Raw genomic sequence first — 16,232 nt, 5'->3', positions numbered from 1 at the left:
ATGGTTTTTAGTCAGTAAGAGTCTGACACTCCCTCACCGCTGCTAACCCACAGCGGGTCATTTGATGATTTTTGACGTCGTTAAAAAAAATGGTTACAACAGAAAAAAAAACAACTTCTGTATGAAAACTGAAACTGGAACTGGATATGGCTCTTCATATTTACTTCCTTAGTTCCAAAAACTGAGGGATCATAAAGTTTCTAAAACCTGTGTATACTCATATCTGCGCGAATGCAAATGAACAAAGTTTATGTAAAAGCCGGATTTTAAGAGTAACTAAGTTGCTGCTACGTCCCGTTCATCATCATAGCCTAGCCTTTCTTCCCAACTATGTTGGGGTCGGCTTCCAGTCTAACCAGATGCAGCTGAGTACCAGTGCTTTACAAGGAGCGACTGCCTCTCCTATATGAAACAATTGTAGTTGCAACGCTTGTGGAGTTCCTGGTGCGTCAAAAACGAACAAACTGCGGATATATGAATATTTCTTCTTACAGCCGTTCCCAATGGGAAATCTTAATCCTTTTGTTTGTAAATAATTTTATTATTTTTAGGGTTCCATACCCAAAGGGTAAAACGGGACCCTATTGTTTTCGATACTCTGTCCGTCCGTCCGTCCTTCCGTCTGTCCGTCCGTAAGTCCGTCTGTCACCAGGCTGTAAAGGTTGTCTGTAAGAGATCGCTTTTAGCGATAAGACCGTCCATTGTGTCACCGCCTTCAAAATTTTTGTTTGTTCTTGTTGTTTTTTTTTTAATTGGTGTGCATAATAAAGAATATATCTATCTATCTATCTATCTATCTCATGAACCGTGATAGTTAGAAAGTTGAAATTTTCACAGATGATGTATTTCTGTCGCTATAACAACAAATACTGAAAACTGGAATCAAATAAATATTTTGGGGGACTCCCATACAACAAACGTGATTTTTTTGGTAATTTTTGCTCGATTTCGAATATTTCGAATATTAGTTTGGATGGTACGGAACCCTTCGTGAGCGAGTCCGACTCGCACTTGCCGGTTATAATATTTTTTAACACTTAGTTTTTGGTTTTACAAACTATGCAGACAGAATTGTGTTGCACTATTGTTGAGCTAGTTCCTCAATTTCTTCTTTCCAGCAAAAACATAGGAAGTGGTGAAATGCGGGCGTTTTTGGGGGCTGTCTATTTGACGTTCAAAAAGCGCTGATTTTCAGTTTACTTTGAATTAATTACTTTTGAGTTTCAAAAACGAATTGAGATCTTTTTGATGAATGATATCAGGAAGCCATATTTCACAAAAAAAACTCAATCTTCTATTGTCTGTCATACAGATGTTTTGATACCATTATAACACTTTCTTTTTATATTTTATTTATTTTGTTAGATATTCAATATTTATTATTAGAAATATTATACATTTTTACTCCTTATAATGCCTAGAAGATTATTTAGAAAGTTTAGGAGGAGGGAATGGCCAAAAGTAAGTTCATTTCTACTTTTATTCACTTCTCAAAACTATCTAAAGCTATAGGATCATCAAGAACCATGAACAGGTCCAAATCCTACGAATATTATCATTATCATCATCCCCCTCTTATCTCAATTTTATTTGGGGTCGGTGCAGCATGTTTTCTCCATCCATACTCAACTGCCATCATCACAAGTAACATTATTTCTAATCATATCGACTTTCACACCATCCATCGTTTCTTTGTCGTCCTCTTCCACTATGCCATCCATCATCCTCTGAGCCTTTTTCCCAAATATGTTGGGGTCGGTTTCCAGTCTAACCAGATGTAGCTAAGTACCAGTGCTTTACAAGGAGCGACTGCCCTATCTGACCCCCTCAACCCAGTTACCCGGGCAACTATGCCATCCACGTTACCAATACCCAAAACCTTCCTTACGAAGTGACTTCCATTGTTCAACATCATCACATCACATGCCCATACCATGACAGCCGGTTTCCACGCAGCGTTATTACTTTCAAGCTTCCTCTTATATAATCATTTCTTACTCCATCCATTCGCGTAACACCACACATTCCTCTGAGCATTTACCTACATCTCTGCTCTTTCTTGGCCTTTTATTTATCATGATTTAAAAAAGCTTTCACTGTTGAGAATCTCCACTATCCCCGGGTAACAAAGACTATACTTTAACCGGGTACGGAAAGGAATTCCCTCGAGAATTGGTTGAAACTTGGAACAGCTAAATAAAATAATACGAAGGAATACGTCCTTTTCCTGTGTTCTAAATGGTCTGATGTGGTCCTCTAAACAATTTACTGTGTTCACTTTCAGGAGTTCTCACAAGTTACAACGGATACTATCGATCGTATAGAACTCAATTTAAATGTTATCGGTTTGATGTATTTCAGGGAAGGTAAGTTAGGAAAACAATATATTTAGTTAGAACGTTTAGCGGCAACAAGAGCTGGATAAATCAAAACTTCCAAAAGTGCCCCAAAAGGTCATAATTTCTTAACATGATGATGTCCTCCTAGCCGATTATCGGCTACGGCGGCTGTTCTCATGTAAGGAGATCAGCCAGCTGCGCAGGACATAATATCATAGTGCACAAGCATTTGCGCAGACACAGGCATTCATTATTCCGTCACTCTCATAGCCCGATGGGACGACATCCTGACATGACCGGAGAGAGATCTAACTCTTGCAGAAGTTATAATTTTTATCTCCGAAGTCAGCCATAGTTTTGACGCCCCACGAATACTCACTAGTGTCTTGTCTGTGGTCTTGCGCATACTTTGACTATTGCGCAATTATCAGTAGCTAACTTCAGATCGGAAAAGTTAGACGAGAACAATGCAATGTGTTTTATTCGTAGTCTTGCTAATCAGACTAATTACAGATGAGCCTATAATGCATACAATGCCTAGGATTGAAGAAGTAGTTCTAGCTAGCCAGTTGCCCTCCCTCGGTCGTCAAATTCGAAATTCTATTAAAGAGGTGGTAAGTTCTCAGTTTTTTTATTTACTGCGGATTACAAGGACCGACCTTTCCGTTGTTTTTCGATTAGAAATTGAAATGTTATAGAATTTACATGAAGCCAAAGTCATTGCTTTGTGCCTGGATGTTAAAACACCAAGTACTAAATACTTTGTATCGTTAAACAAACCGTGACTTATTTTTTTATATTGAGGCCTGTGCCCGCGATGGGAGAATTAAAGATAATGCCGATGACATAGGTAACATAGCACCAAAACTACTTTTCTCAATCAATAAAAGCAATTGTTTATTCCGTGTCCAAAATTTTTTACTTAGGCCCGATTCTCCTAACTTAATAATGTCAAAATTGAATAGAAATTGAATCGCAACAGCAGTTTTAACCATATCGGGCATTCTGCTACTGGTCTTATATGCAATGGAACCTTTTTTTTTAATAATTTAAATATCGTATTTCATAACCAACAGGATATAATGGATGACTTGGTGGCTTATAGGATAGTGACCAAATCAAATGAGCTTTTAGTTGCCTCCGACGCCGAGTTTTCAGCGTGCGTTCTTCAAAAACTCAAGTCTTCGGAGAAAGAGGACCCCCATAAACACATACATTAGAAAGGTACTTGTGAATGCTATCTTTATTTAAAGGTCCCTTCCGTGATTGACCATGACTTTTCAAGGACTAATATTCGTTTGTAAGGAAAAAAATGGTGCTAGATGACTCAGAAACTCGGAACAAGGCAGCGTTCGGGCACCTAACCTTTTTTTAAAAAAAAAACTAGAGGGGAGAACGGGACTAAGATTAGAAACCACAAGAGACTAGGAATTTCTAAATTCGTATTCTAATAATTTCATTTGATTATTACCTTAATTTTAGAAAAAAAAACAGGTCATCCATTAGGTACTAGTAACATCAGTAACATCTTTCTTTCTTTCAGAGTTCTTTGTGCCATAATTAATAATGAAAATAATTACAAACTTATTGAAAGATGCAAGAGATGAATGGCTTGTACGAACCGTAAGTTAATAAGTTTAAACTAATCAAAAGTGTCTGTTAGTTATCTGATAAGTAACGCTATCTACCAGGTAAAAGCTGAGAAAACAAGTTATAGTTATCTGTCAGAAAATTTGCTGCTAGACTATCAAAGAGTTTTGTTTCTTGATTTCAGACGGCCACAATTAACTCTGCTAATCCCATCGTGGACAGAATAATGGATGATGATTCAGTAGAAGGCGTAATAATGACTAACAAAGAAGGTCAGAATCAGAATCAGAAATATTTATTTGTCAAACATAGGTATTAAATGAAGATCTTATCATTAAAAAAAAAGTGCGCTATGTTTGAACTTGCCGTGAACGCGTACACAAATTAAACAAGTAGGTACTTATGTTACAAAACAAAAAAAATAAAGAACACAATTAAATATAAAGTGACGGTATGTTTCAGGGGCCCCGATATTGACTAATATGAGCGTTACTAGCGCCACGAATTATGGCAGAGCTCTTCACAAGTTTGGACAAATATCGCAAATCTACATTAAAGAACTGGTGAGTTTTCTTGTTGAGTACATAAGGGTACATTAAGGATAGTACATGGGGGTAGTAGATAAGATAGGCAGAGTATATACGGCAGTACAAAGAGTATAAAAGGAAGAAATATTTGTACCTAACAAATAAATTGGGGTTGAGTGTAATCTTGCCCCGAGTACCCACTAAACATCCGCCATTATGTCGCATAAAATATCGTGATCATCATAATTGAAACTTATTTTCAGAACCCTCTGGAAGAAATAATAATAATACGAATCCATACAAAGAAAGATGAAATAATGGTGGCACCAGACAGTGAGTTCAACATCATGGTGATACAACACGCTAGATCCCATCACAAGCCGAAAGACAAGAAAATAAAAGACAAATGATCGACAAACTCTCAAGTTTAAAAATAATCTATTGTTTATTATGGCATTATTTTTATAAGGAATAAACACTGAAATGAAAATATTCGTCTTTTAATTTTCAACCCACAATCGCACTTGTGTTCAGTGGTTCTAGAGTAAGTAGACCTTAGAGTAAACCAAATATTTGTGTCTCATGGTAATGGACAGTGGCTAGTGGCTACAGACTCTGCGAAAACCTCACAAAGGATAAGGCGTTTGTTGCCCGTGGTACTACCAATAGTACTACCAGTAGTACCACGGGCAATTTTTTCTTCCCGTAGTACTACCAAGCGGTCTGGTAGTACCACGGGCAAGAAAAAACTGCCCGTGGTACTACTGTCAATATTAAAGGTTTTTTTCAACCCTTTTGTTGTCACAGTTGATATGGTCATCCTAGAAAGAGAATTGAAATATGTATATATTTTTTTGAATGTGGATATATTTTGGTACTATTTCGTAAATAGATCTGGTAGTTGTGAAATTTTTCATTGCTCAAAATCGAAAAGAGTCAAAAACACTTAGTTTTTTTTTTTACAAATAAGAATTGAATACCTTGATCTCGTGGTATTTACTTAATGTATTTTATGCTATCCTGGTACTTGGTGAGCATTTCCGTCGGGAAATTGGAATACTCAGGTAAGTTATGCTGTCCTGGTTGGTACACGGGGAGAGCAGTTGCATCGAAATTCCGAGATTGGTAGGTTTACTTTTTAACTCCGGTGATTGATTAAAAGTTACTGTGGCACTCGAGCGCAAAGATTTTTCACATTGTGCTCTTTTGATTCCTTCGCTCAGGATTCTATGTTTTCAAACACTCGCTACGCTGCTGTAGCTAGTAGGCAAACGGTCAAAGTCCGAACTTATTTCAAATATTTTTATATATATCATCATCCTCCTGCCTTCATCCCATACTTTCAAATATTTATTTTAGGCTCATGATTTTTCAAAATTAAAAAATCTAAAAAATATATAAAAAGTCGTACAAAAATAAGAAAAAATATATGGAAGAAAGAGTCACCTACTCCAAAATAAATTATAAAAAAAGCAATTTATATGAGAAGAGCACCATTTGAGCATGATGTACAAGTTGAGAAGTGCACCAAATGCGTCAAACCCAATGATTCTTTCACTATTAGGAAGCTACACTTTTATCCGGGTACGGAAAGATGTTTCCCGGGACGAGGTGATTAGTCAAAAACTAATTTACAGAATACGGCCGAACCAAAAAAGTAAAGTACTAGGACAGCATAACTTACATGATCATATCAAAACTCAATGCGGTCGATAATTTTAATGAATAACACTAAATATTTTAAATAAAACGAAAAACGTACCTAAGCAGATATTCAACTCTTATTTGAGAAAAAAAAACTAAGTGTTTTTGACTCTTGTCGATTTTGAGCAATGAAAAATTTCACAACTACCAGAGCTATTTACGATATAGTACCAAAATATATCCACATTAAAAAAATATATATTTCAATTCTCTTTCTAGGATGAAAATATCAACTGTGACAACAAAACTGTTGAAAAAATCCTAAAATATTGACAGTAGTACCACGGGTAGTTTTTTCTTGCCCGTGGTACTACCAGACTGCTTGGTAGTACTACGGGAAGAAAAATTTGCCCGTGGTACTACTGGTAGTACTATTGGTAGTACCACGGGCAACAAACGGGATAAGGATGCCATTTAACCACCCATTCAGTCAGTAGTTCTAGGGGTAAAAACCATAGACATTTAATAACGCGCTAGAAATGGAGATTTTTTTATTGGCAACACTGAAATGAATCTGACTGACGTCGCCACGCGAGCCATAGATTTCTTGTGGCAGACGCCGTTTCTCTGTGAATGTGACTTAGTAATTTTTTGATAAACGTGTTAATATTCATTAAACTTAGTTAAGCTATTTAAAAATGGCTGAAAAATACGACAAAAACGGATACAATAGTAGTGATTTCAAGCGAAATGCGCCGATAGATGAAAGTATGGAAAATGATCCAGAACAAGATGGCGAGGATAATCCAAAAATAAATGAAAAAGCCGGTGAATACATGAGAGAGTTGTTAAGCGAGAAAATAAAACTTAATAATGCTAAGTTTCCTATTATTACAAAACTTATTGACCAAGGTATGTAGTGTTTTTGATGACTTTTAATTTAAATGAGAAAAGACGCGCCGGTCGTGTCATTTTTGGTTTTGGCAGGCCAAAATATTGTTGTTTCGAATCCGATTGTTGAAGTCTCTTACTTACTTTAAAAGTTTTATTCCTACTTTATATTTTTACATAATTCACCTGATACTTCCAATAACAACTTAGAAACACGCACTTTGAAGACGCCGAAGTTAATAAACTCAAAAATGCTTATTTACTGAATCACAGCAAAATACAATATACATTTCCTTAATTTCATCATCAATCATCAGCTTTTGTTAGTTTGAAATATTTATAAATATCAACAATATCCGATTGTGAATCTATGGTGTATTATAACCTCTATGAGATATAGGTACCTACCTTTTTTATTAATCGTCGTACATATATCCCGGTCATTGACCCCAGGTCATGTGGCAAATATGTCTAACCAAAAAAACTACCAATAATATGTTACAAAGCCAATAAGAATTACTATATGTACTTATAACTTGTACATAACTAGCTACAATTTAGTATTCATTAACTTAAACAATTAACGTTGTTTGTATCACTGTAAATGCTAGATAAGTTATTGATATGACATCATCTGCGTAGCCTTTCAGCAAGCTATATTAAGGTCAGCTGTAAAATACTGATGCTCAAATTTATCCAGTTAAGACTGAATTAACTGGGTAATTATTGTTTTACATGGACCAAATGTCTATATGACCTCCTTAACCCAGTTATCCGGGCAGCCCAATACATCTTGGTAGACACTTGGTAGCTACTTAGTGGTTACTGATTACCCACAACTGCCAAAGATGTACAAATTATAGACAGTTATCCACCAAATCCTTTTTCCATAGTAATATATTAAAGAGGAAACATTTTATTGTTAATTTGTACAATAAAATGTTAAGAAACTTGATTTGAAAATGTTTTAGTGTTAAAAAGAGTTGCTTTCTCTGTGTAACATAAGCTATATATAGCCAGATTCAGAATGCCCCGGAACAGGGTGAAACCGCATAAAACAGTTACTTTTAAATATACTAGCTCATCTAGCTTCATGAGGTTAAATATTTCCTTCCATATATTCATAAGCCTGTCTTAACACTTTTGCTGCCCAGCTCACCTATGCAATTCCTATCCACATGCCCAAAAATATTTTGCATAATTACATAACAACCCGGTATTCGAGTCCAACAGCACAATTGTATCGGAACGGGACCCTTATGCCCGAAAACCCGGCGTCCGGGTTCACTTAACTTTGTCATCACTATTTTTATTTTGGTTACAGAGGTCACAAAAGTACAAGCTTCAGGTCGGATACCGGGCAAAGACTCCAAATATCTAGATGTCTTCCGTGAAAAACCCACAAAGGTCACCGTTAAGGTCTTAGTTCCAGTTAAGGAGCACCCTAAGGTGAGTTTCTTAATAATGTTACAAAATTATCTTGGTAGGAAGAATTTCTATTTGAAAAACAGCATTATTCTCTCCAAATTGAATAGTGGTTTACAACTTGTACAGTACATGTATGTAGTCCGACCCTTATGACTATTGCTTACTTATAGTAAATATCTTTTTACTGAGTAACTTAGATCTATTCTTACTTCCTGTTTTTAATGAAGCAACAAAGCCCTAAGTGTGTCAACAATCACACGAATTTTCGTGTGATTTTTTAGTTTTTTTTTTTTTAATTCAATTTTTCAATGCATTAACATGTTTTTTTAAATTTAATTCCACAGTTTAATTTTGTTGGCAAGCTACTTGGACCAAAAGGCAATACTATGAAGCACTTACAGGAAGAAACCATGTGCAAAATGGCAGTTTTAGGCAGAGGATCAATGCGCGACAGGTATATTATATCTAGAATCTAGATTAAAAAACTTTTTATTTAAGACCAGTCATTTTCTGCAGTGTCACCTGCATCCCTTGGAAACTACTTTCCGCTAGTTAAATATAGCAGTCCCGAGGTATCAACATGGATAAAAAATAGGCTATATTATTATGTAAGCTATATTTCTACCAAGTTTCGTCAAAATCTATCCAGTAATTTCTGTGTGAAGGAATAATAGACATACACATCATCACAAACTTTCGCAATTTATAGTAATAGCAGATTTTTTTTTTAGTTTCAGAGCCTTTAGAGTTCAAACAAGCAAACAATATAATATTATTGCTATTATCCATCAGTGAGACACTTAATCACACTGCATGACATGTCTTATTTTTTTTTAATTCCACAGACAAAAGGAAGAAGAACTACGCAACTCCTTGGACCCTAAATACGCGCACTTATCGGACGAGCTTCACGTAGAGATCAGTGCGCTCGCGTCTCCCGCCGAGGCGCATGCGCGGATCGCATACGCTCTTGCCGAAGTTAAGAAGTATCTGGTGCCCGATACCAATGATATGATTTGGCAGACACAGATGAGGGATATTGAGAGGGGTGGTGAGTACTTGATTCATAAACACCGTTACTTTTGTCGTTTTAATCCCGAAAGTCGAGTAAAGCCCCTTTTAGCATGTTAAATCCACAAAATAAATGTAAAAAAAATCTGCTGTTTTATATACAAAATAGAATTCTGTGTGGACAACAATGTATGAAACTAGATTTTTATAAGGCACTGCTTATTACTTAAAAATCTTTTAAGAGAATTATAAACAAATAATTATTATAAGCGACGGTAATCCGTCGCCACCGGAGAGAGATCAGGTGCAGGACCGACGTTAACATGCTCTCAGATGCATTAAATCAATCACTAACACTAACTTCCAGACTACAGGCTGCTTTCAAAGTAAAGTCACTTAGTAACCAAGTTTTGGTAACAAAGTTATATGATACAAGAACATTTGTCTCACAGGTGCAGCGGGTGCCAGACGCGGTCCCCCAGGTGGCTACGGAGGCGCCGGCCGCGGCTTCGGGTTCGAGGCGGGCGCCGGAGCCTCCGCGCCGGGCGGGCCTCGCGCCAGGCCTCGCATGCCCCCCGCGCCTCCCATACCTCGCGCCATGCCTCCTAAGAACAAGGTCATCAGCATATTGGACCGAGCGCGTTCTGCTATGGAGACCTCGTACCCGTACGATGATGTGTACCAACAGATGCCTGAGCCACCGGTATGTACCTTGGATTTTAATAACCAATCTATCTGTTATATTTTAATGATAGAGTAATGTCAAAGTCCTGAAAAATAAAAATTCTTATTGTATTTATGTAGAAAGTGAAATAGTTATTCCTTTTTAGTTTTAGTTTTTTTTATTCTTCAGTATTTAATGGATGTTATTATACACATAAACCTTCCTCTTCATCAAAATCCGTTGCGTAGTTTTAAAGGTATAGAGACAGAGAAAGCGGCTTTGTTTTATACTATGTAGTGATTTTTCAATCCCGCAGCAGATCCGCGGCCCAGTCCGAGGCGCGGCGGCGGAGCCCGACTTCTACTACGAGCGTGGCCACGATCGCTACTACTCGGACGAGGGCTACGGCTACAAGGAGGACGCGCGCGAGTACAAGTCCGTGCGGGCGGTGGGCACGCGGCGCCAGCACTACGCGCGAGCCGAGCCCTACGCGCGCCCGCCCAAGTAGACACCGAGTATGACACGTAGCACGGCGCTTGCCCCCGAACCTAGGGTCACATCGCGCACCCCCAAACGTATAGGCGTAGGCCCACATGTCATCGTTACTAACCCATAGCATTTTATTTTTATAAATTCGGTACTTCAACGACAACGTAGGTTGTTTCACATGCATTATGGTGAATAAGTCACTTAGAGAACACAGCACTTACATACTAAATTTTACCCCTATGTCATGTCACTGTTAAAAACCCATTGCATTTCGTCACGAGCTTGCCTTACAGCAGGCTTATAAGCCCTATGTCATTTTACCAACTTGTCATATTACTATTAGTAGTTAAACGATATAATTGGTTAAGAGCTTGTCATATTCAGCCTGTGTTACCAACCTGTCACATTACAGTATAGGCATCCCATATTATAAAATCTTATTATACAGGCAACCCTATTTCATGTCACTCATGGTCACATATTGTCCCAAACACTTCATATGTCACCTTTTCTTATTACAGGCTTGATTACAAGCGGCTTACAAACACCATTTCACCTTATCATCACCAAATCCTCCTGTCTCATTAAAATTAACTAACTCAATCGGGAAAGCGCCAGTGCATACATTTTTATTTTGCTTTTATTAACCATTATTTTGGGATTCATCCCATTATGACTTTTGTTGCTTATTATTTTTTCGTTTGACATCAACTGTCAAGTCAACCCACTTTAAAAAATATTTCATTTTTTCAGGACTACAAAAAAGCGCTCCCACTAAGTCTGGTGAGTAAAAAGTTGTATTGGATCTAAACCCACAAGATTAATAAATAAATACCGAAAAATATATGAAGACTAAAACGTTAAACGCCGAAGAAAAACAATACAGCTACCAAGTACACAAAAGTTTACAACTTCAGTAAAACTAATTATTATAATTATTTTTGATGGACCAAAGTACACTCGTACTGTGTATTTGACATTGCAATAAAAATACTTAAATGGTAAAAACATATTTAAACAATATTATGTTAACAAAAGGATAATTTCTTTTATTTTGTAATACAGCATTTAAGCATGGAAGTGCTGCCATTAAAACAAATGTAAAATGCGTAACCGCATTCAAGCAGGTCAAATTTTACAAAACTATAATATGTAAATTTAAAAAAAGCAATTTTTAAAATCTATGTTAGTAAGTAACTTTTAATAATTTTAATAATATTAGTATACTTAAAACGACTTCAACATGTTTTGAATTTAGTAAACGTAACTGCACCTAGTTTTAGATGACATGAGAAAGTTGCCAGCCGCAAAAGTTACAAAAGTATCCAAAAAGGTTTTGCACTTTCTTAAATAATTAAGGTATAATTATGAAAACATGTTGAACAAACAAAATATAAATGTATTCAATTTTTGTGTGACTATGTAATAAATAAAATAACAAAAATATTAATGTTTAATTTGTACAGTACACAATTGGTATTTTAACCCAAAAATCGGTGGCCTTTTTAAATATTATGAACGAGAACATGAAATTCAAAATTTTAATTGAAAACAAATTGGTATATAGTACTTTCCTTAACCTTTCGTGGTACCATAAGGGAACATTGGATAAGCAGCAAATTAATTACCAAAATAAAAAGGTAAAATTATGAAACTTCCATTAATAATCCTCACAAATTGAACATATGTCAGAATTTGAAAAATTTTTCAATCATCACAAGTCGGTTTTATTTTAAAAATATCACAGGACTATTATTTATTCAGCTTTGAAGATAGAAAATTTAAAAAGAAGTCAATTTAAGACAAAAATGGTAATATTCAGGCAGAGGTAGCTATAATACCTAACTCATTTTTGATGAAAAAAAAATACGAATCGCCATATATTTTTATACACAAATACAATAATGAAGAAAATCCTAGAAGACTGAGGAAAACACTGGACTGATAAAATACTAAGTATACGAAATAATAATTATTTAAGTAGTAATAAAATTAGTTCCATGACTTAATTAAAATTCAAATCAAAATGTGCAAATTTACAACTGCAAGCTGATATAAAATAATAATATTTTGGAAAAACAGGCACCTCTAAGAAAAGGTAAGTAGGTATTAATAAAAACACTTGGACATCATCTGCCTTTTCCAAACTATGTTGGGGTTGTCTTCCAGTCTAACCGGATGCAGCTGAGAATCTTTGTTTTACAAGGAGCGACTGCTTATCTGACCTCCTCAACCCAGTTACCCTGGCAACCCACCCCTTGGTAAGATTGGTTGTCATGCTTCTGACTTTCCGTAACAACTGCCAAAGATGTTCAAATGACAGCCGGGACCTACATTTTATCGTGCTTTCCGAAACACCGAAGATTATGACAAGACTTGGCACCTAGGTAAGAAGTTTGAGCAGAAACAAGCATAACTGGCCGAAAAATTATCCGACCCAGAAACAATATGGTAGGTACTATGCAGCCAAACAAAAGCGAAAAGGGGAGTCGAGTCAGCCAATTGAAAATTGCCATTTATTCATTTTTTTGATACCTATAAGAGTTGAAATTAGATCTACTGTGAAAGATCAACTAACGTTTACTCTGCTTTAGGTACTCGTTACTGTTCCTGATGTTTCGTCCTATTTAACAATATTTCCAGGTTTATAATAAAACTCTTTTTAACCAATTTTGGTGGTTTTATTTTATCTTCATACCTTGCGATACTAAAAATCTCTAAAAATACTAAAATATATGGTCTTACCTCAAATCAAATAAAATAAGGGTCTTACTAATGCACAAAAACGACACTGGGCCACCTGCCTATAGTTACCGGCACGGATATTGGGCTCTCGGCGGAAGAGTGGGGATCGCTTTGCGCACCCGTACGCATAAGGCAGTAAATCGCTTCTGCGCAGGTGAAGGTCATGGCTCGATATCCGTGCCGATAACTGTACCTGCCTAACAAATTGTTGTATTTAACTTCCGAGGCCTCACCCGCGTCTTGAAGTAACTGCTTCCCGCACCTGGATAAAATCTAGCATTATTTTTAACTTTCATCAAAATCCGTTCAGCCGTTTGCGCTTGAAGAAGAAACGAACATACACACGATTAATGTAGGCAACTAGAGAAATGTTTATATTTTAGGAATAAAAACGAAGAGCTGTGTATAAATATTTATTAGTGTTCTTACATAAAAAAATCTCAGTCAAAAATCATAGATAAACTTCAAAGAAGTACATAATATGATTTTTGACTTTTCAATACATAAATAATCAATTTTCATGGAAAAACGTATTCTTAAATAAAGTTATGTTATCCCTACACTAATAAAAAATTACAACTTAAGTCGACAATTAATAACTTATACATACGAAGCAACTGTTAAGATTCAGTATGATTGAAATAATTCTGTAGACTTGTCATTATCACTTAAAGAAATAGAACATGAATTGCGAACCTCCTTTTTGGGAAGTTGGTTAAAACTAATTATAGTTATCGGCACGAACGAACGTTATCTTGAGCTCTGACCTACATCTTTGTGATTTATTAGCAAAAAACCAATCCCGAGTGACGGCTATGACGCGATGTACTGCGGGCCAATCACCGCTTTAGCCCGCCCCCGCGCCTCACTTCATCCCACAAAAGGGACCCAATAAATTACTTCTTGCGCAGGCGAAGGTCAGAGCTCAAGATTCGTGCCGATAACTACACCTACTTTAAGATCCCTCCTTTTTGTAGTATTTGAGAAGTTAACACAATACACATGCAAAAATTACACTTTTAACGTACCACAGTGCAAATACATACTAAATATGATGTCCCTTATTTTTCATGGCTAAAGAGTTACAAGAAATGAGTCTACAAGTGCATGAGGCCAAATTCTTTAAACAAAAATCGAAGTAATTTAGTGTAAATTTTAGGGTGTTACAACTTCTAAGTATTTTTTTATCTGAGTTTAGTAGTAAAATAAACCATATTTTTCCTTGTTGTTTAAAGGCCTCTTTTTTCAATATGGTGTACTGTGAAGCTAATCAGACGTGTTCTGTATGACAATGAGTATGAATTCACGATCAGGTGCGATCAGTATCTCATGTCTCCTACTCCTCACACGTAAGAATGTCAGCTCATTTGTAGTGTCCTGAAACATGAAAAAACTCAAATGAATAAAGATTTATTTTAAAACTTGTATAAAGTTATCCGCACGGATATTGAGCCCTGACCTTCACCTGCGCAGAAGTGATTTATTGGTTTATTGCCTTATGTGTACAGTGCGCAAAGCAATCCCCACTCTTCCGCCTAGAGCTCATTATCCGTGCAAATAACTATATATGATAAAATTTATGAAAGAGTCTTTTTCATCATCAACATCCTCCTGCCTGTATCCCAATTTGATTTGGGGTTGGTGCAAGACATTTTCTTCCATACACTACTGTCTGCAGTCATCTCACAAGTAACAATATTTCTAGCCACATTCTTTTTTTGACTTAAATAAATAAATAAATAAATTGTTTATTGTCCCAAAATATTCTCACATATAGAAAATTGGTGGGTAGCTTAGTACAAGCAGATGGTCATAGAATACTCTTAAACCGCATTCAGGTACAGGAAGGGCAGTATGCAGGCAAAACAGTGTGCAGCAGATAATAAATAATAACAGCTATGGTCAAATAGCTCAGCCCAAGTTGACATAACATACCAATATTGTGTTTAGGATGCATCTTTTACTAAAATTGGCAGAATACAAGTAATATGAGTACATACCATTTCACGGACAACATTCTTAGCTTTTTCAGTGAGCTGACCAATCAGGCCGGAGTATAGCACAGAGGTTGCATTATCCAGCGAGCTTTTAATAGGTATACCTGCAAATTAGAAAGTGAATACTAAGAGCTTCATACAAAAAGCATTTTTCTACTTCTAAAATAAATTTTTAGAAGTATTGATCGGCATTTATGAGGTTGAGGGCTCCAGAATTCCATATTAAGTCAATGTAACCATGGAAATACATGAAAATCGACCAAACCTTCGTGATTCACAATGATGACACCCATAACACCTTTATGGGCTTGAATTCTCTTGATTGTGTCCTCCACTTCAGTGGCCTGAAATACACGGAAATAGTCATTATGACAATAATACCTCAAAGGTATAATAATCACACGGGAAAAACAATCTAATTACCATTTTTAGATATTTTTCTGCGGAACTCTGCGAGTAAACTTGGTGACAAACTGAAGAACGAATGATTACGTTATTGTCAGTTTTTGACGTTGTGGTTGAATGAATGACTAGCAAAACAAAAACACTGTTTATTCGATTTATTGTTTATTACATCAAAAGTTCAATAAGCTTTTTTCCACGGCTGTCCGATGAAATTAATTAGCATTCTATATCCATACTTCTCTACTACCGCATATTGCACTTTAGTTGTGCCCTGCGTAGCTGGCTGATCTCCATATAGGAGGACAGCCGCCTAGGCCGACAATCGGCCAAGAGGACATCATAATCATTATATTGAAGATAGTGTTACTGTTGATTATTATGTAAACATAATATTTGAAAATAATTCGTACAATGATTCCTGAAACCATAAAAGGTGTGAATTCGACTGCAAAATTAATGATACTAATTAGACATCGATATTTCATTTAAAAATCGACTAAAC

General features: G+C 36.1%; 3 protein-coding genes across 9 annotated transcripts; 2 read left to right on the top strand and 1 right to left on the bottom strand.

Moving 5' to 3' along the window:
- The first annotated feature begins 1,295 nt into the window (after window positions 1-1,295).
- Window positions 1,296-4,946, top strand: LOC110379481 (dynein light chain roadblock-type 1). Of its 4 annotated transcripts, none has more exons than XM_064041420.1 (8): window positions 1,296-1,461; window positions 2,285-2,366; window positions 2,853-2,950; window positions 3,416-3,563; window positions 3,883-3,962; window positions 4,114-4,201; window positions 4,392-4,492; window positions 4,720-4,946. In XM_064041420.1, exons 5-8 carry the CDS (start codon window positions 3,906-3,908, stop codon window positions 4,864-4,866), a joined length of 393 nt encoding a protein of 130 aa, XP_063897490.1. In that variant the 5' UTR covers window positions 1,296-1,461; window positions 2,285-2,366; window positions 2,853-2,950; window positions 3,416-3,563; window positions 3,883-3,905; the 3' UTR covers window positions 4,867-4,946. The 4 variants fall into 4 exon arrangements, with proteins under 4 accessions (XP_063897490.1, XP_021194837.2, XP_021194838.2 ...); XM_021339162.3 differs by having other exon boundaries at window positions 2,853-2,953; XM_021339163.3 differs by having other exon boundaries at window positions 2,842-2,953.
- A 1,722-nt stretch (window positions 4,947-6,668) lies between these two features.
- Window positions 6,669-12,029, top strand: LOC110379479 (KH domain-containing, RNA-binding, signal transduction-associated protein 2). Of its 4 annotated transcripts, none has more exons than XM_049845693.2 (7): window positions 6,669-7,012; window positions 8,316-8,440; window positions 8,764-8,873; window positions 9,265-9,470; window positions 9,883-10,133; window positions 10,414-10,598; window positions 11,337-12,029. In XM_049845693.2, the coding sequence occupies exons 1-7, from the start codon at window positions 6,799-6,801 to the stop codon at window positions 11,359-11,361; spliced, it is 1,116 nt and encodes a 371-aa protein (XP_049701650.1). In that variant the 5' UTR covers window positions 6,669-6,798; the 3' UTR covers window positions 11,362-12,029. The 4 variants fall into 4 exon arrangements, with proteins under 4 accessions (XP_049701650.1, XP_021194836.1, XP_049701649.1 ...); XM_021339161.3 differs by having other exon boundaries at window positions 6,670-7,012; window positions 10,414-10,609; XM_049845692.2 differs by having other exon boundaries at window positions 6,670-7,012; window positions 10,411-10,598.
- Window positions 12,030-13,728: 1,699 nt separating this feature from the next.
- LOC110379487 (dynein light chain roadblock-type 2) lies at window positions 13,729-15,888 on the bottom strand. Its single transcript, XM_021339175.3, has 4 exons — window positions 15,749-15,888; window positions 15,591-15,669; window positions 15,329-15,429; window positions 13,729-14,705 (listed from the first exon to the last, which is right to left on the bottom strand). Exons 1-4 carry the CDS (start codon window positions 15,749-15,751, stop codon window positions 14,595-14,597), a joined length of 294 nt encoding a protein of 97 aa, XP_021194850.1. The 5' UTR covers window positions 15,752-15,888; the 3' UTR covers window positions 13,729-14,594.
- Window positions 15,889-16,232: the final 344 nt, after the last annotated feature.

This window comes from Helicoverpa armigera, chromosome 25 (assembly GCF_030705265.1).
Source record: "Helicoverpa armigera isolate CAAS_96S chromosome 25, ASM3070526v1, whole genome shotgun sequence".
NCBI classification, from domain to species: domain Eukaryota; kingdom Metazoa; phylum Arthropoda; class Insecta; order Lepidoptera; family Noctuidae; genus Helicoverpa; species Helicoverpa armigera.
This window is presented reverse-complemented; position numbering and strand designations above follow the sequence as displayed.

What these genes read in the sequence shown, in the direction of transcription:
- LOC110379487 (XM_021339175.3), bottom strand. An exon ending in CATCATTGTGAATCACGAAG is followed by an intron (nt 15,430 to 15,590) that starts GTTTGGTCGATT and finishes TCTAATTTGCAG; the next exon opens with GTATACCTATTAAAAGCTCG. An exon ending in AGAATGTTGTCCGTGAAATG is followed by an intron (nt 14,706 to 15,328) that starts GTATGTACTCAT and finishes TTCATGTTTCAG; the next exon opens with GACACTACAAATGAGCTGAC.
- LOC110379481 (XM_021339164.3), top strand. Translation starts at nt 3,906, where the DNA reads ATGAAAATAATTACAAACTTATTGAAAGATGCAAGAGATGAATGGCTT. An exon ending in ATGAATGGCTTGTACGAACC is followed by an intron (nt 3,963 to 4,113) that starts GTAAGTTAATAA and finishes TCTTGATTTCAG; the next exon opens with ACGGCCACAATTAACTCTGC. An exon ending in AATAATGACTAACAAAGAAG is followed by an intron (nt 4,202 to 4,391) that starts GTCAGAATCAGA and finishes GGTATGTTTCAG; the next exon opens with GGGCCCCGATATTGACTAAT.
- LOC110379479 (XM_049845692.2), top strand. Translation starts at nt 6,799, where the DNA reads ATGGCTGAAAAATACGACAAAAACGGATACAATAGTAGTGATTTCAAG. An exon ending in CAGTTAAGGAGCACCCTAAG is followed by an intron (nt 8,441 to 8,763) that starts GTGAGTTTCTTA and finishes TTAATTCCACAG; the next exon opens with TTTAATTTTGTTGGCAAGCT. An exon ending in GAGGGATATTGAGAGGGGTG is followed by an intron (nt 9,471 to 9,882) that starts GTGAGTACTTGA and finishes TTTGTCTCACAG; the next exon opens with GTGCAGCGGGTGCCAGACGC.